Raw genomic sequence first — 17,929 nt, forward strand, 5'->3', positions numbered from 1 at the left:
TGTCCTATAATTAATCGGATTCTGACTCCCCGACTTCATAGCTTTGGCAAAAGTTTATACACGAAGGACAAATGACTGACTCCGATTCTTGGATATTTGTCTCCGACTCTTTTATCCCAAAATGAGATTGACTCCGACTCCGCAGCTATGGTTTTCACTGTGAAATAATTATTGTTGATATGATTTGTTTTTATTTTCACGCTAAAGTTTTAATTTAGGTATTCAGTTTTCGGCGAATAAACTCGAAGTCATTTATGTTTCTACATAACGATATGCGCAGACGATTTTTTTTTTTTGACAATGAAAAGTATTTCTTTAAGTTGACATTTTATTGTTTTTATTCATTTTGGTAAGTGCATTAATTCATTTAAAAAATTATTTTTGGCAACAGGGGAAAAAGAAACGATTTTTTTTTGATATGATGTATTTATTTTAATAAGCTTATTAATTTTAATTATTAATTTTTCGTTTTGAAAGCTGTTAAAGAATCTTTTTTTAAAGGAAAAAAGTGTATTATGTGCTTTGTTTAAAAGGTGCTGCTTTTTTTTTTTTTTTTTTTTTTTTTAACGCATCTAATTTTTTTAGATGTGTGAGGAATACTTTATTCCTAGAAATTAGCAAAAATATGTTTGAAACAATTTGGGATTGTAGCTATTTTTGAGAATATTGATCAAGTACTAGAAAGTAGTATGGGTATACGGAAAAGAAGGCTCGTATAGTTCTAGACGGAACTTCTTGTTACTACATTATAACTGCAATTTACTAAACCAGGGGTTCTCAAACTGGGTGCCACAAGAGATTGCGAGGGGTGCCTTAAAGTATCCGGGATTTGTGGCAATTCCCTCCAGAGCTTGCAGAGCACATTAAAGAAAATATTACCAATAAAGCATCAACGATGACTTTACTGGAGAAACTATACAAGTTTTGTTTCCCAAACATTTGATATATGAACCTTTCGTAATGCGGTAGATATCAAGTCTTAAGACTTCTTCTTCTCTCACTCGCTATAACAGGCTAAGGTCCATGGTCTTTCAGTTTCCAATAAGAAGGGGCACCCCCACCATCTGACAAAAGTTCCTCATTTCCTCAACAACGAGCCTCCTAGTCATTGATTTTGACAAGGTTACGATGACGACAATCACCTATTCACGCAGCCACCGTACTCTCCGGATCCAACTCCAAGCGATTTTTCTTATGGTGTTACATCAAAGATTGTGAATTTGTGCCTCATGACTTGCAAGACCACGTGACTTGCAGGGCCACGTGATTTGCAAGATTTATGCCAAAAGATTACAACTGCACTTTTTAAGATTGATCGTCACATGTTACAGCAAGTGAAACAAGAATAACATTTCAGACTTAATATCTGCCGCTATATATACGAAAGCTCCATATATTGAACATTTTGGAATCAAAACTTCTATAAGGGTTGCCCAAGTGAAAAGTGGACAAGTTGAATAAAAATAATACTTTTAATGTACCGTAATTTCGGGTAGATAAGCCGCCTATCGTATACGCCGCACCTGCAGTAATTTACTAACTAAAAACAAAAGTTCATCGGATACGCTGCAGAAGAGCCTATCAAAACATGGAGCCCCACCCCCTCTATCGATACATATGTACGGATGCAATCATTTATCATAGTTAGAACAAAACTGTAATAAGCAACTGCACAAGTCGACAGATAGAAATGGAATAAACTTCGTGTAAAAAAAAGGTCAGAAAATGCTATGGTTACACAAAAAACTAGTGTTGCCAGATGACATCTACATTTGATGAGAAGTTTTCAAATCATTGTGTTATACTTAGCAGTTCATCAAAAAATTGTTCATCCTTTATCAATTGATTCTTTTTTTTTTTTAATTTATCATCATTGAGACATTTTAAAACATTACTCAGACTGTAGGGACTAACTCAGACAAGCTAGCTATTCCTCCATTTTTCAGGCTTGTGAAACGTATGTTACCATCACGAATCTGGCAACACTGGAAAGAACAACAGCGAACAGCGGTAAAATCGGCAAACTAACACAGGTTTAAGGGAGTGAGAAATTAAATTTAATGAAAAACCACCTGTTTCATGTTGCAATTTGAGAGCTCTACTAACGTTTTTTAATGAATTTTAACATTGCCGCTCGATTGGGCGAACATGAAAAGCATTAAGAAAGAAGGGTAGGGGGGGGGGATTTCTTCAGATACGCCGCCCTGGCAGATACGGAGCAAATGTTAAATTTTAACTTTAAAACATGTATAAGCCGCGGCTTATCTACCCGAAATTACGGTAAATCAAAAGAAATCGCCATGGGCGTTGAAGCACAGGTCCCAGCATTGCAGCAGCAGATTGATGCCTTTGCTGTAGAAAGATTGGGGCTGATTCCTGAGGAAGTCCTGTACAGCTTCCTTCACTTCATTGTCTGAACGGAAACGTTTTCCCTTTAAGGCTCTCTTAAGTGGCCCTAAAACGTGGAAGTCACAGGTGACAAGTTTGGACTATACGGGGGCGCTCCAAAACTTCCTAACGAAAAATTTGTTTAGGGTCGTCTAGATTTCCTAGGATGATCTTTGGATAATAGTGTGAACCATTCCTTTACTCAGGTTGAGATCGTCTCTGATTTCACGGATCTCTTAATCTTTCGATTAGCTCAGATCATTTCATTAACGAAGGCAATTGAATCATTGGTGATCGCAATGTTTGCTCGGGCTGGTCACGGCAGATCTGATGTTGTTTGCCGCCCTAAACTGTACTACCGCGCTTTCTGATATGGAAGTATCCATGGCTAGCACGATTTCCTTTTTGTACTATTTCCTATACTGCAAACAGGTTTAACCGCTGAACTGCATTTGAGATGCATACCTCATACCAATCTTTATATACTTGTGCAGTGGCGCTTTAATCGAATCATTCATTCTGATGTTATTGCAGAAGTCCACTTTTTATTTGGGCAACCCTTATACAATTTCATTCTTCAGTAAAGTCAGCATTGTTGCTGCATAGGTAATCTATTTGTTTCAATAAGGCTTACAAGTCCTGGAGAGAGTTTTTACATGTGTATATGTTCATAACAGAGATAGACTAGGGTGCAGTTGCAGTGTAAAAATACTAATTTGTCGGAAAAGTTTGAGAACCCCTGTACTAAACAATTGTTTTTTTAACACAATCACTTAATATAGTACATCTCCTTATGCATTTTTAAATATTTTAATAATAGTTAGACAACCTGATTTTTGCTACTGTGGTGGAGAGAAAAACAATCATCATATAAAACTTGAAAAAATAGCCAAGAACCATTTAAGCATGTTTTACTTCACTAATGAAATTTCTTAAAAATTTCTTCATTATCTAATAATATTTTCACCTTCAACTTTTATGACTTACCTATGATCAATTTGTAGATAACATCTTTATGAAAAAAATAAATGAACCAAATTACAATATTAAAATCGCCTTTATACAATCACCCTTGTGACGCAGATAGTTGTCGATCGAAGTATTTTAAATTACTGTCATAGAGGAAGATTATGTAGTCTTGAACTAAAAATGAAGGAGTTTTGAAGGAGTTAAAACCAAAATGAAGGAGTCTGAAGGGCCCTTCAAAAAAAAATCCTAAATGAAGGAGTATTGGAGGAGTTTTGAAGGAGCCTACGAACCTTGTAAAATATCATTTTGTAAGCCTTCCTCCACTTTTATTTATTACTCCACTTTTTCGGTATACCAGTATCCTGGTATTGCAATCACTAGGTATGACATTTTCATTTGGAAAGATAATAACATTAAAACTCTTCTTAACAGTGGAAAATTAAAAAAAAACTTACTTTAAACTTTCTGTAAGCCTCTGAATCTGACATGATGCTTCTTCAGTTTGGGCAGATTTAATAACGACATTTTCATTCAGCCTACATTTCTCAGCTTCTAAAGAAGCAATTCGACCATTGGTTTCTTCTAAATTTTTTTCTAAAGATGCATTTCGTTGTTGCACTTTTTGGATAACCTCATCCAAGTCTTGCACTCTCCCTTTCAGGTCCCAAGCTGGTCTTTTCGCCTTGGGAGCTACTTTTGGCACTAAAGCTGCAATACTCATAGCAGGCATGCTGCCTCTCACCAACACAGGATCTGCTAGAGGTTGAAGAGCAACTATGTAAAAAGAGTACCCTTGATTAATATCAAGCAAAATCTCATTTAAAAAACCCTTTTACTTTCAGCTAAGCCAAATATGCAAATCTAACCACAGGGGAACTAGCATAACCTAGAACATGCTAAATTGGCAAAAAAAAAAAAAAAAAAAAATCACTGAAATAGCTGTTGCCATTTCTGCTCCTCATGTTTTAATTTCAATGGAATTTTTTATGCAAGTTAAGGCTAAAAAGTCCCCCCCTCCCCCATTTTAATTTTATTTCTATACTCATTCTCTATGCGTAAAACAACATTAAAATTGAAATTGCAAACTTTTAGAGGCGTTACCAAAGAATATAGATAAAGGGAGAAGAAGTTCCACTTCGAGACCAGTTTGTAAGCTCCGCAGAGAAAAAAAAATACTAACGGAAACATGTTTTGAGACGAAAGCCGACATTTAGGAACAAATTCGGCACTAACGGTGAACTGGCTTGGCGGAGGGTTGCCATTTCCTCGCGGGAGTCGGGGAGACACGCCCCCCATGGAGATTCTAAAGCCTTTTGTATCTGAAGATTTGAAGAGTTCCAGATGTTCAATCGTTCTTCTCTTTTAACTAATGTACTCATTTGCTACTGTTGAAAAACCGCAACTGATACCGCGATTTTTCTCTTTGAGTGGGCCTGCAAGAAGTGTCATCGCGCTGTTCGACCCCTGAGCGTTGTGCGAACTGATGCACCTACTAATCAGAATGAATTCGTCCTAAATTTCCCCTTTTACTGATCATTGAGGGAAGAAACATTATTATTTATTTCCACTTTTGCTGATTTATATCATTGAGGTTGTATAAACAAAATAACCTTTTAGGTCTGCTACGGGAGTTGTTTTAGGGGAGTATTCTTTTTTTTTTTATTTAAAGAAATGGTTTAAACGAAGAAATAAATTTAAAAGTAGTTAATATTTTGTTTGCTTAATTTTACCCCTTTGACAGGAACACCAAGTGTCCCAGCATCTACTTTACAGCACAAAAAAAATGTTGTATTTTTGGTGCCCAGAGTTTGAGGACCGATTTTAGTTTGATTGGGGCTCTGAATCAAAATATGAAATTAGTTTTTCTCCAGCAGCTCTAGTTTTCAGATAATTTCAGCTATTTTACCCAAATTATGCAGTTTTAACTCCATTTTATGCATTTCTAAATCAAAGTGTAGGCTTCTGAAACAAGGACTGCCTCCAGCATATTTGCTCTGCTATAATCAGTTTGCATTCAAGTTACATTCAGAAAAACTCACTACATGGAGTAAATATCTAGCAAATTTAGTAACAAGGCTTCAACGAATTACGGTCAACTTGTAAGTTCTTGCAATGCATATATTCGCTTTGCGTGATGCGTGACGAATTGGATCTTTGTATGTAATATTTTCAGGGCCTGACAAATGTAGATCCTAAACAAACCTTTTTGGGGGTCCTCTACAGTCAAACCTTATAAACAAAAGCATTAATAAAGACTCAGGGGTGGTAGTTTCAGGGATGTTCAGGTGTTAAATCACTTATTCAAAGCAACCCACACTTGTACACATGAAAAACTGTAGATAAATTCAGGAGAGTACCTTAATTTTCTTAAATAGAAACTACAGCAATTTTAGTATTTTTGGGGCTTTTAAAAATTGGGGACCCATGGCCAACAGCCTAATTATTGGTCTGGTTGGTAATTGAGCTCTGATTCTTTTGTATAATACACTATGAATAAAACTTCGAATCAAGATATTTTAGTATTTTAACCATGGAAAATTTTCTGGTTCATTTCTGCTGTTTTTTTCATTTTGCAATTCCATTGTCGTAGAATGAAACAATATGGTTGACTGTCCCACGGACTATCTGATTTAGGAATTGCTCAGAAAGTGTTAGATATCGTAAAAGTAGCCTAAACCATAAATTGAACAAACAATATGAATCAAATTTTATTTTGGCGTCCAGGTCCTTAGTATCTGCAAATATACCTTATACAGTGCAACCTCTCTGAGCAGCCACTCCTTCGTTCCGCAAAATTTCGGCCGTTCAAAATGGGTGGGCGCTTTGAAGGGTTTTTCGTTACAGTTGCAATGTTATTCTATATTACGCAATATAAGTTAGTCTAATACATAGAATGAAATTTGAGACTGTTCTAAAATGGAAATAGTATATTATTTAATTATTGTTTACATTTTTTCGAAGAAAGGATACAATTTGGGACTTAAGTTTTCACTCTTCTACAATTGTTCACGAAATCGAATTCAAAATGTTGCTTGTTGCAATTCAAATGTTTTTCAGTTTAAAATGACAAAAAAAAAAAAAAAAAAAAATGCTCTAACCAATTTATTTGTCATTGCATCTGAGCACATTTCTAGTGAAATATAGTGTTTTAATTAATTAATTTGTTGATCTGACAACAATAAGAAATGTAATGATATGGAAGCAAACAAATGAACTAATCATGTAACTATTCTTATTTTATGTAATAAAGTGTTTCAGTGTATTATGAATTTTACTGACTCAAATTTTTAATGCAATCTTTACAAACAATACAATTGGGAAAATGAGAATACATACCAAACTGATTGAAGTCAAGATAAATTTAATATAAAAGGAAATAACTAATGAAATTGCCTATTGATCATTAGAATATTAGCTCTATATAGGCTGTAGTACACATTACGTAGCATAAAAAAACATTGTATTATGAAAAACATTGAATGATTTCACCAGAAATGAATTGAATTTGTGGGATCAAAGCTATTTTTTAAATTAGACATCTTTCATTACTTTTCATCATTGAAAGACTATCTATCACTCATTATCATGTTACCGACCTTTGTTTTTTTTTTTTTTTTTTTTGCACAATCTAAAACACTTTCACTTTTATTAGAACCTGTTGAATTTGTCAAAGTGAAGTTTCAGTACGAGTTCTCTCGAGTACATTTCTGGACGAAAATAGTTTTAAACATGAGTTCTTAATTGTTTCCATCCAGGTATAACTATTTTGAATAGTTTCATACGGCGAAATGGATCAAGCTTATTCTCTTCCTACTTAATCATGGAAAATTATCGAATATCGGAGTAATTTGCACGCTTAATAAGGGGACCCACTAATGATTGTTTATTTTTACCTTTTTGTCTTGATTGACACCCCCCTCCCCCAATTTTCTTCTATTTATCTTTTTTTCCTTTTTTCAAATATTTTTTGTTTCTGTTTATTTTATTTCTTGGTTTTCCATTCTGCTTTTCCTTTCTTGCGGTTCACGGTTACTGACAATTTCTTTTCTTTTTGTTTAAGCTTCGGCTTAATCCTTGTCCAATTGAATTCTTTCTTTCTGGGTTCGTACCTAAGAGAATAGCTCCTGGCCTTTGCTTGCATTCCTATTGGTTCCTGATCGGTTTATAACTTTGTCATTGGTGTTTGGCTAATCCGCTGTTTTTATCTTTTAAGCTGCATGCTTATCTGCTCTTGGCTTTTGTCGGATGTCTTTTCATCCATAAGCTCATTATTTTTTGCATTGAAAAAGGCGTTCCCTGTAACGCCGAAACACGTGTCTGCTGTAATTTACAAATTTGTGCTTCTACTTAGGTTGTTTGTTCTGACATTAAAAGTTTTTCTTGATCGTTGGCGGTCTGTGATGGAATTTCCCCTACTGAATGGAAAACTGGTACTCGGACCCGCTTAAACGAATACCGTGAGTTCTAAGAAATATTATTCGATTAAGCGCAGAAATTTTATTTATTTTTCCTGATTGACAACGTCTGTCTTAAAACGTTATAATAAATCAATTTCTAAGTAATAGAAGAAACATGTTTTTTTATTAAAAAGCGTTTTAAATAAGCTAAGTAAATAAAAGTACGTATGAAAATTATATGTCACTTACAACTGTGGGTAGTGAATCTTTGTTTTGACACCTTTTTTCAGTGAATATTTTTTGGAGACAGTCCATAATAGTGAATTCCTTGCTCAAGGTATTTTGAGAACACTTTTCTAACTTCAATTACCGTGTTTTATGCAATTAATATCTATCAATTTCTTATCTTCTGCAATGTTTATATTTCGTTGTGTTTTTTAATTTAATTATCAACTGTCTGTTGGTAATGGCAACGATAAAAGAAAATAAATAGAATAGTGGATATGCTTTGATAGATTATGAATGTTTTTTCCCCGCCGGTTGTTTGCCGAAAAATAATTTTAAATTTTTGCATCAGTAATTGCTCTTAATTAATTTTTAATGTATTCAAAAATTTTCTCAGTTAAAACATATGCGAAAGCTGATCACTATTATTCGATTAACCGGGGAAATTGTGTAAATGTATTTCAAAAATGGAATAATTTTACCCTCACGTTTTTAATATAAATTCTCCCCACTAAAAGGGAAAAAACCTATGTACGTGTATAAAACTTTAAGCAGTAGGCACTAAAATTTAATCCTTGTTCCTCTGTAGGATTTATGTTTGCTAATTTCATGCTTGCTTCAGAGGAGCCTTGATTCAAAATTTTCACTATGATTGCTTTTAACATTAGTGTTGAAAGGCAACAAAATTTGTAACAATGGGTTTTATATTTAAACATTTAATGGGGAAATTACATGAAACTTGCCGTTTTCCATCTTAACTGAAATAATTATTTTATTTTTTCAGCGCTAAGTTGTACCTTAAGATTAAGCAAATCATTTAGCGAAATCCCGAAGTCTCTAAGTGGTCTAATAGAAGAGACATAAGCAAAACCAGGCCTCAGATTTCTCCGAGACAAACAGACCAGGTATAATAAAAGCGCTTAAATAACAGAATTTTTTTTTTTTTTTTTTTTTTTGAATGAAAGAGAAGAAAAGAAAGAAGAGAGAGAAAATGAAAGTGATTCGAGAAAGAGGAGTGTGGCAGTTAGTTCCCCAGCCGGTTGGTAAACCAGTGCTTGGTAATAAGTGGGTCTATGACTTGAAGAAGAATGCCCAAGGGGAAATTGCTAGGTTTAAAAGCAGATTGGTTGCGATGGGAAATAGACAGGTGGCAGGTGAATGGTATTCTCAGGTTTTCTCCCCAGTTATAAATTTCTCCCTGATTAGAATGTTTTTTTCAATTCTGGTGATATTTCTAGGTTGGAATCATTTCCAATTAGACGTAAAAAACGCATATCTTTATGCTGATTTGCATGAAGAAATCTATATGCGACAACCACAGGGTTTTGCAACCCCGGGAAAGGAAACTGGGTATGTCGTCTAAAGAAATCGCTATATGGTCTTCATCAATCGGGGAGAAATTGGTAACAGGAAATTGATAGGGTTCTCCAAGGTCTAAATTTTGTGAAATTTAAATGTAGTAACTGTGTTTATACAAGAAACAGAAATGTATTTTTATTGATGTATGTAGACGATATAATAATGTTTGGAAAAAGTGAAATTATAATTCAGGAAACAATTCAGGATTTATCTAAACATTATGATATTAAAGAATTAGGGAGAACTAAAAAATTATTGGTGGTGGAATTTGAAGAAATTAATGGGGGGATTTTTATCACCAAAATTCTTATATTAAGACAGCTTGTGAAAAATTTAAAAGTATCAATACCCATACTCGACTCTCCCAATAGCGAAAGGTACAATTTTGTCTTTAAGTGATTGTCCAAAAACGGACCAAGAAATAAAAGAAATGGAGAAAGTACCTTATCGCAATTTATTGGGATGTTTGTCCTATATAGCAGGGAAAACTAGACCGGATATTGCCTACACAGTTAATATATTATCTCAATTTCAAGCAAAAACGGGTAAAAAACATTGGCAGTGTTTATTAAGACTTTTAGGTTATATAAAATATACAAATTATTATAAATTAAGTCTATCTGCAATAAATGAAATTAAAATAAATGGGTTTTCTGACTCAGACTATGCTGCTAATAGGGACGATAGGATTTCGATGGGGGGAATTATTATTTACATTGACAGAGTACCTATTATCTGGCGAACATTTAAAGAAAAGTGTGTTTCATTATCCACCATGGAAGCTGAGTATATCTCTTTAACAGAAGCAGCAAAAGAGGTGGTGTGGTTAAAAAGAATTTTAGAAGAAACATCACATTTTGGAATAGCTGGATATAAATTTAACAGGTCTGTGATTAATTGTGACAATATAGCTACAATAGAATTTTCGAATTCCCCTATAGAAAATTCCAGAACAAAGCATATTGATGTCAGGTATCATTTTTTGAAAAATTTAGTAGAGGAGAATACATTTGAACTAAAATATGTGAAAAGCCAAGAAAATCCTGCGGATACGTTTACGAAGCCTCTGACTCGGGGTACATTAAGAAAAATGTGCAAACTCATTTTTAGTAATTATGAAAATGTAAAAGTTTAATATTCAAATGTGTAAATTTTTCAATGTTTCTCAAAAGTGTTTAAAATTTTTAAAAATTGTTTGAAATATGTCAGTTTTTCATGTCGTTTTGAAGTGTATCGTGCTGTGTGACTGAGAAGGGGGGAATTTGTTGGCATAAAATATTATTTTATTTTTATTCTTGGTCCACAGCCAATAATTTAATGAAAATATTTTAAAGTTAATTGTTACCTACTTTAAGCCCAGTCTGGTAAAAGTAGAATTCAACTAGTTGATGCTGACACTTCAATCGACAATTCCCCCACGCCATAATTAATGGCGACTGTTTACTAAAACCATTGAAGATTACATGTCTCGATGTGTCGATTCAGAAAAAGTTGAGTTGTCACCTGATTGATTCGAATTAATTCCACTTGTTGTCCGCAGGTGCCATGGAGAGGAGTACGAATATTCGCGGCAGTGGAATAAACAAATGAGCGATAGTTGCAGTAGAAGTTAGTGAGGTGACGTCATCGTGGCATGAAATCTCATTGGCTGATGAAACATATATATTGAGGCGAGTGGCAACACTCTCTCTCGCTTCTCAACGATCCCCAGTTTGGTTTTGATCGTGAAGCCTAGTTCGGCTCACGTGTGTGGGGGGTTTTTCCCCGCGGTGCTAGCGGGGTTTTTAGTGGTGTGTAACTGGTGATGAATATTCACCTTGCTTTTCAAGTATTGGAATTTTCTAAGTCCTGGAATTAGAATGAGTCCAGGTGAAGAAACACTTGTGTTGTGTCCGGCCAATTGATATTGCCGGGGAAGTGCGTTCCGAAAATTCTACCGGGTATGTTAGCCGAATCTTCAAACTGTCTGACGTTGCCTACCTGCTAAGGGCGTTCCTGAAGTGTGATCCGGGAGACTTTTTGTGTTCCTGGATGAGAATCCTTCGGACTGGCCAGCGACTTCATCGACAGATTGGTGACATTTTTCTTTTACTTATTGGAACCACTTTTGTTGTGATATTTTGGGGGTGTTCTTTTATGGGGATATTGTATTCTAGTTCTAGTCATATTTAATAAATGTATTTTTCTGAAACATGTTTTTTGCTTGTCTCCAACTTGACATTACACGGACAGTTAATGTTGGCTTAGTTTAAATCTCTTAAACTTAATATTGGATTTTTAAACTTAACTTTAATTATGCCAACATGAATCACTGCTTTTAATTTCCTTGTTGGCCAACAATGAATGGGGTCGTTTCCAAAATTTTAAAAGTTTTTTTTTCTGAAAGAGCATGCCTAAAAACACAGGATCTGACCATTTTTTAAATAATTTGTTTAAGTTTAATATTTAAAAAAAAAAAAAAGCTAAAATCAGCGTGCTTTCATTGTTTACATTTCTTGCCTATGACATCACAAATGATGAAATGCCATTCTGTGTTGCCATTCACAGAGCAAAATATTTAATTTGCATCTTCACTCACTTGTATTGACAACAATATGGTTAATAGCAAGCGCAATTTTAATTCGCTTCTTGATTCTCATAACGTGGAAACGCGGTACAGAGATGCGTCAAAGAGCATCATTTGTGACGTCACGAAGACCACGCCTTGTTTGAAAAATCGGACACATTAAAAAATAACTGTTGAGAAAATGAAAGAATTTTCTGGGTTATGTTATTTATTTATTTATTTTTGCTTATTCTATCAATTTTAGTGACTAAAAGTACTACTTTTGACAGAAGGAAACAACCCCATTCGGTTTTCAATCGCGTGAATAAAGGCTTAGCCGTTTTTAAAATCTGCTTTAAAAAACGTCATAATTCGAATTTTATGATAGATAGAAGCTCCAAACACATTTTATCAGACGCAGAAAAAAATTCTCTTTATTTTGGTATTAAATTTTGAAATTTTTAACTATGTTCTCACTGCAAAAATCACAAAAAACATTTTAGAGATTTTTAATTAATATCTTCGTTAATTAATGTTATCCAAAGACGCAACCTAGCTAAAAACACTCTCGATCAACTCTCCTTTCGAAATTTTTTTTAAAAATAAAGCTGTCCATCCATTTTGGCGCTAGAGTGCGACAGACAGATACACACACACACATACACATAACAGGAGCTCAGATTTTAAGAAAATGCATATATAATTGCAAATTGCCTATCTCTACTATATCAGTGATATAATTGATTCACGTGCTTTAAGAATTACTGCGGAACTTAGAATTGGATAGAGAGAATGTCCATCTGTCTCAATTTTTCAGGCTGGCCAAATTGATTTGAGAAGGTAATTCAATAAATGATGAATTTTTTTTTTCGAAGACCATCTAACAATTGTTTTACAACAACATAAGGGGTATTTAGCACGTTTGGGAACAAATAACAGACGTGTTTAGCGATTATCAAAAGTCTAGAACATTGTGACTGCAAAAATCCACAGTGAAAAACACACGAACACAATGAAAAAGTATGGTTTGGTTTTTCCAGTAACTAAAATAAAATATTTAGATTTCGGATGTTTAGTTCTGATGTAAATTAGTATGCTAATTAATTAATATGTTGAAGTTTGCTGATAGTTTATTTAGTACTTTTGATATAAAGTTATCTTACCAACCCACTAGTACTCTCTTTTTAGAATTAAGAGAGGGGGGATATGTAAGAGGTAAAAATGTCAGGTAAAAATTAATAAGTGAAAGAGGGTGGGGGGTTCACAAGCGGTTTCTTTATAATATCTGATACCAGGGTCCACCGACTGATGACAGGCCTGGTGTTAAGCAAATTGTGATTTAAAACAAGGACAAAAAAAAAAAAAAAAAATTGGAAGTGAAAAACAATGCATGTTTTCTTTTTTCCTGCAAAATTAATTTATTTTAAGGATTCAAAAATTTTTCTCGTTTCATACTTTAGCGCCATTCTAATTTCGCCCCATTTCTTTTAAATCACGTGTCGCTAACGTAATAACTTACGCTTGACGATTCTACAATGACTTTTTTACTACCCTTTAGCAATGAACCATCGTACAAATGAGGCTTAATTACCTCCCTTTCAGCGCTTTCGCAGAGGGGAGAGAATAGAGAAAACATCTTCACCTCCGGATTCGCATTGCAAATGCAGCGACATCAGCATTGGCAATTTAGTGCCTTTTCGATCATTCAAGCACGCTTTTTCCCAAACTTGTCTCGCCAACCTGTTCCTGAATGTCGGCTTTTTGGTCGAACCACTATTCTGTCAGGGGTTGAAAGGAAGGTTACATACGTTTCTACCGAAGTGGGACATCTTTGCATGTGAAATATCTTTGGCGTTACTGTATAAAACCTTGCTAGTTTGATAAATCTGCAAAGTAGGTCTAATGAAGTGTAATCAATGCTTAAAGAGAGTCCATTTAAAAACACATGCAAAAAGAAATTTAAACTGGGAAGGAAAAAAGCTAAAAGCAAAAATATTGTAGGAATCATATTCTTGTTTCTAAAGGGATACTCTTTGATACTGAATAATTTTAAAAACTAACATAATTGTCAAAATCTTAAGAAAAGCTTCAATGTAACCAATACAACGAAAAATATTTAAATGATGAAAATAATTTCCTTAATATGAAAACCTTGCTACATCCTTCGCATTACTTTACCAAAGTACAAGGAATTCCCAGATTTCCATATCCCATCACCAGCCTGAACGTACCTGATCAAACTATTAGAGCAATTTTCTTTATTAAAATCTTCCTAAACCTAAGAAAATAACTGCTTAATATTCAGGTGACTTTTTATGAGTTGTATTGCCTTGAATAAACTTGGACTGCAAATTATGAGTGGTCACAGAAAAATGACCAGTGCGCAAGTCATTCATTACAGAAGGTGAAATAGATTGACTTGAGTCAAAGAATGGTTGAAAATAATGGTAAATTTAATCTGTAGAATCATATAGCAAACAAAACACAAGAGTTATACAGAATTAGATTTAATTCGATTTAGAAATAGGTCCAGGGTCTGGCCAGAGAAAATTTGGGTGCTAACAGACACGTCACAAAAATCAGATCAATCAAAATGGATCCTTCACAAAATCCTGACCAATCAAAATGGACCTTTTACAAAATTCTGATTAAGCAAAACTTTCACAAATTATCTATTGAAAACGCAAATCTAAAATCAAAATAAAGCAGATTTCCGAGTAAAAGCCGACAATTTTAGGAACCATTTTTGAAGTTAAACTAGGGAGATTATCTTAAACACGGATCTGCTGATTTTACAAAAAATTTCGGCACACTTCTCTGATGCTTGTGAAAGAGAAAAACCACTAATGCTGCCAAATACAGAAGCGGAAAATCAAAAATAGGCTACAAAAAAAAAAAAAAAAGATTCTTTTCTTGAAAACTAAAAGAGACCCTAGGCTATTTCTATTTCAACATTATTTTACACATTTGCAGGTACAATACTGTATAAAAATTATTCTTTCCCAGTGATGCTGTTTTGAGTTAAGTACAATTAAAAAAACCACAAACAATTTAAAAAATACCATACACTTTTTCTCTTTTAAGCAATAAAACTCCAACCAATTTTTATGCCACATTTTCTCTACATGGTATAAATTATCAGTTTATATTAAATTCATTTTGGGGTGTTGATTTTTGGTGGAAATAACAAAAGTTAAAATTGCACGAAAATCGATCAAAAACCACACTTTGTAGTCTCATAACTAAAGAAAGCAACAATTTATCAATATAGGCAGATTGTAAAAAAGGGGGGGGGGGCTCCCCCTCGCGTTCAAAAGCACACACACACACAAAGGAGCTTTGCCCCTCTACTTTTCAGAGCTCAAAATTTACGATTGTTCGAAAAATGATAAACTTGTTTGCTTTCTTTGTTTAAAAAAAAGAATAACCTTAATTAGTGTGTGTTTTATATTTTTCTTATGTTATTATTTCATACGAATTAAAAAGCAGCTATGAATTGGAAGAAGGGGGTTTATCATGTGATCATCTCTCCCGATTTTTGAGGCTGTGTCCCGATTTTTTTAAAGGTCCGAGTTTTTTAAATCAACAATGATGTTAAAATTGAATTTAAAAAAAAAAAGTCAACTTTTGGGGTACCTCCCACCTAACCTGGCCTGCACCCCCCAGCACCTTTGACCATCCACTTTTTTGGGCACCAGCTGCCTACATTTCTCAACCAAAATAACTAATAATAGTCTTCATCACCAAAAACAGTACAACCAATAAATATAAACATAACCATGAGGTGGTGTTACAGATAACCCATTTTATTCCACTGTCCTATTTAAAGGACAGCTGAAGGTTTAATCAATCTTTAAAAACAACAATCTTCTTCAATTTAAGAAAAAAAAAATAAATTGAGATAAAAGGAGCTAAGAACTACACAGCACTGAAATGCACCTTTCAGCCATTTTTCCAAAACAAAGTGCTGCAAAACCTCAAATTTTGGGGATTTATACCAAGCAAACAATTATTTTTGGAAGGCGTGAAAATGTTCACTTGCCATGACCTACTTTTATACATAAAAAAATCAAGACAATAAAAAAATGTCACTGCTGAAATTTCCTCTTTCAGTCTGAATTTCAAAACAATGGTCTGAACATTCTGATGTTTGAAATAGATAACAAGTTTACCTCTTTTAGTTCTGTTTGAAAAAGGAACACTTCTTTCTTGTGATGGTTGAATTGTCCCTAAGGCATTCCTTTTTAAGACACCACCAAAAGCTATTTTTTGCTTCTTTTCCACCGCAGCATCCTATAATATAGTGAGCATTAAATATACAAGGACCCTCCTGTTTAGTTAAAATATTTTACTAGTAATTTTTAGGGACATATACTTTTTCTGAACAAAAAATCCTCAAAATTTTGCATTTGTAGGAATATGAGGCAGTGAGAAGGAAAAGAGATGTAAATGCCAATGTTAAAAAATTTGAGATTACCTGTAAAAATTGTAGGAGAATCTCTCCTCTGCATTCATGCACAGGATAGTGCTAGTAACCCTGGTAGGTTCAGTTATACAGCATGAGTTAGAAAAAGAATTTCAATGAAAACCTACCAAGAATTTGAACTGCAAACAGGGTCCGACTAACTAAAAGTGCGGCCCGGGGCCCAAAATAATTTGGAGGCCCCCTGAAAGTTACAGTGTGTCACAAAAGTTTAGACAATGAGCAAATTCACACAGATTTCGAAATCTATTTATTAAGTTTTCCTAAGACTGCTTTAGTTAAAGGAGCTATGCATACTATATAATATTAATAGCAATGAAAAGTTGACTTGTGCATTTTTCAAGTTTTTACATTGTAACAAAAAAATTAACATTGTCCCAAAAGTTTAGACACGAACAAAATAAAAATTAAATAAAACAGTTTTAAAACCTGCTTGTGCATCCATTTTTCTTTGTTAGTTCATAAATACGAGTTTCTATCGAAGAAACTAAATCTTGCATGGTTTAGGACTCAATTTCGTACCATACTTCCTCAATAGATCTCTTAAGTTCCGATACAGAAGTGTATTGTCTACCATTGTTGTAAACTTTGCGATACATGATGCCCCAAAGATTCTCTATAGGGTTGAGGTCTGGGCTACACGCTGGCTAATTGAGAACTTTTATATTATTTGAATTTAACCAAGATTTTGTGTTTCCTGCAGTGTGAATCAAAGCATTGTCTTGCTGAAATTCCCACTGAGGGCCCCCTATAAGCTCAGCAGATGGTAGGAGATTATCCTCTAGTGTCTTAGTGTAATGCTGTGATGTTTGGCGACCACTGGTAAAGGTCAAAGACATTTGTCCATTGTAGCAAAACGCTGCCCAAACCATCACAGAGCCACCACCTTGTCGGCGACTAAAAAACATCAGGGTTCCTTCCGTAAGTCATGCCAGTACGATGTCCAGCTATCTGGACCATCCAGATTCCACTTTTTTTCGCCGCTAAATATTACAGATATCCATTTCGATTTATATGACATATGATTTCGAGCCCACAACATTCGTTGTGATTTATGATGTGGCTTTAGAGCTGGTTTCTTTTTCATTTTGCAGTAAACCATTGTCCCTGTTTCCAAAATCCGTCTACGAATCGGATCCTTTGATACCGAAAGCCCCAAGGAGCTTTGAACTTCACAAACAGTAATTTGTTGGGTAATTGCTAGTCTTTGGATCTGACGATCAACCCGTTTATTCGTCACACACGGCCTCCCAGATCTGCATTTTGCTTTATAATTGCAGTGATTTGATAAAACTCGATAAATAGATTTCTTTGATCTATTAATGTTAGCCGAAATTTCAGGAACAAGCTTACCTTCAGCTTTCAACTGCCAAATCTTAGTTACCTCATCCGCTTTAATCAGGGTTGGCAAAAACCCGGGGTTTTTTTAAAAAGCCCATGGACCCAGGGTTTTTTTGGGTTTTTTAAATAAAACCCAACTAAAGCTGGGTTTTTAAAAGAAATGTGGGGTTTTTTTTTTTTTTTTGTCTTTTTTTAGGGAAAATGTGGATACTTGTAGCATAC

General features: G+C 34.3%; 1 protein-coding gene across 1 annotated transcript in view; it reads right to left on the reverse strand.

The window, feature by feature from the left end:
- Positions 1 to 17,929, reverse strand: part of LOC129216149 (carboxy-terminal kinesin 2-like) — a 78,113-nt gene that overhangs the window by 47,996 nt on the left and 12,188 nt on the right. The window contains exons 2-3 of the mRNA XM_054850308.1: positions 16,056 to 16,176; positions 3,813 to 4,131 (exon numbers count right to left, since the gene is read on the reverse strand). Coding sequence (XP_054706283.1) covers positions 3,813 to 4,087 — 275 coding nt within the window. The 5' untranslated portion in view covers positions 4,088 to 4,131; positions 16,056 to 16,176. The remainder of the gene's footprint in view (positions 1 to 3,812; positions 4,132 to 16,055; positions 16,177 to 17,929) is intronic.

The sequence above is a fragment of the Uloborus diversus genome, chromosome 2 (genome assembly GCF_026930045.1).
Source record: "Uloborus diversus isolate 005 chromosome 2, Udiv.v.3.1, whole genome shotgun sequence".
In the NCBI taxonomy this organism is placed as follows: domain Eukaryota; kingdom Metazoa; phylum Arthropoda; class Arachnida; order Araneae; family Uloboridae; genus Uloborus; species Uloborus diversus.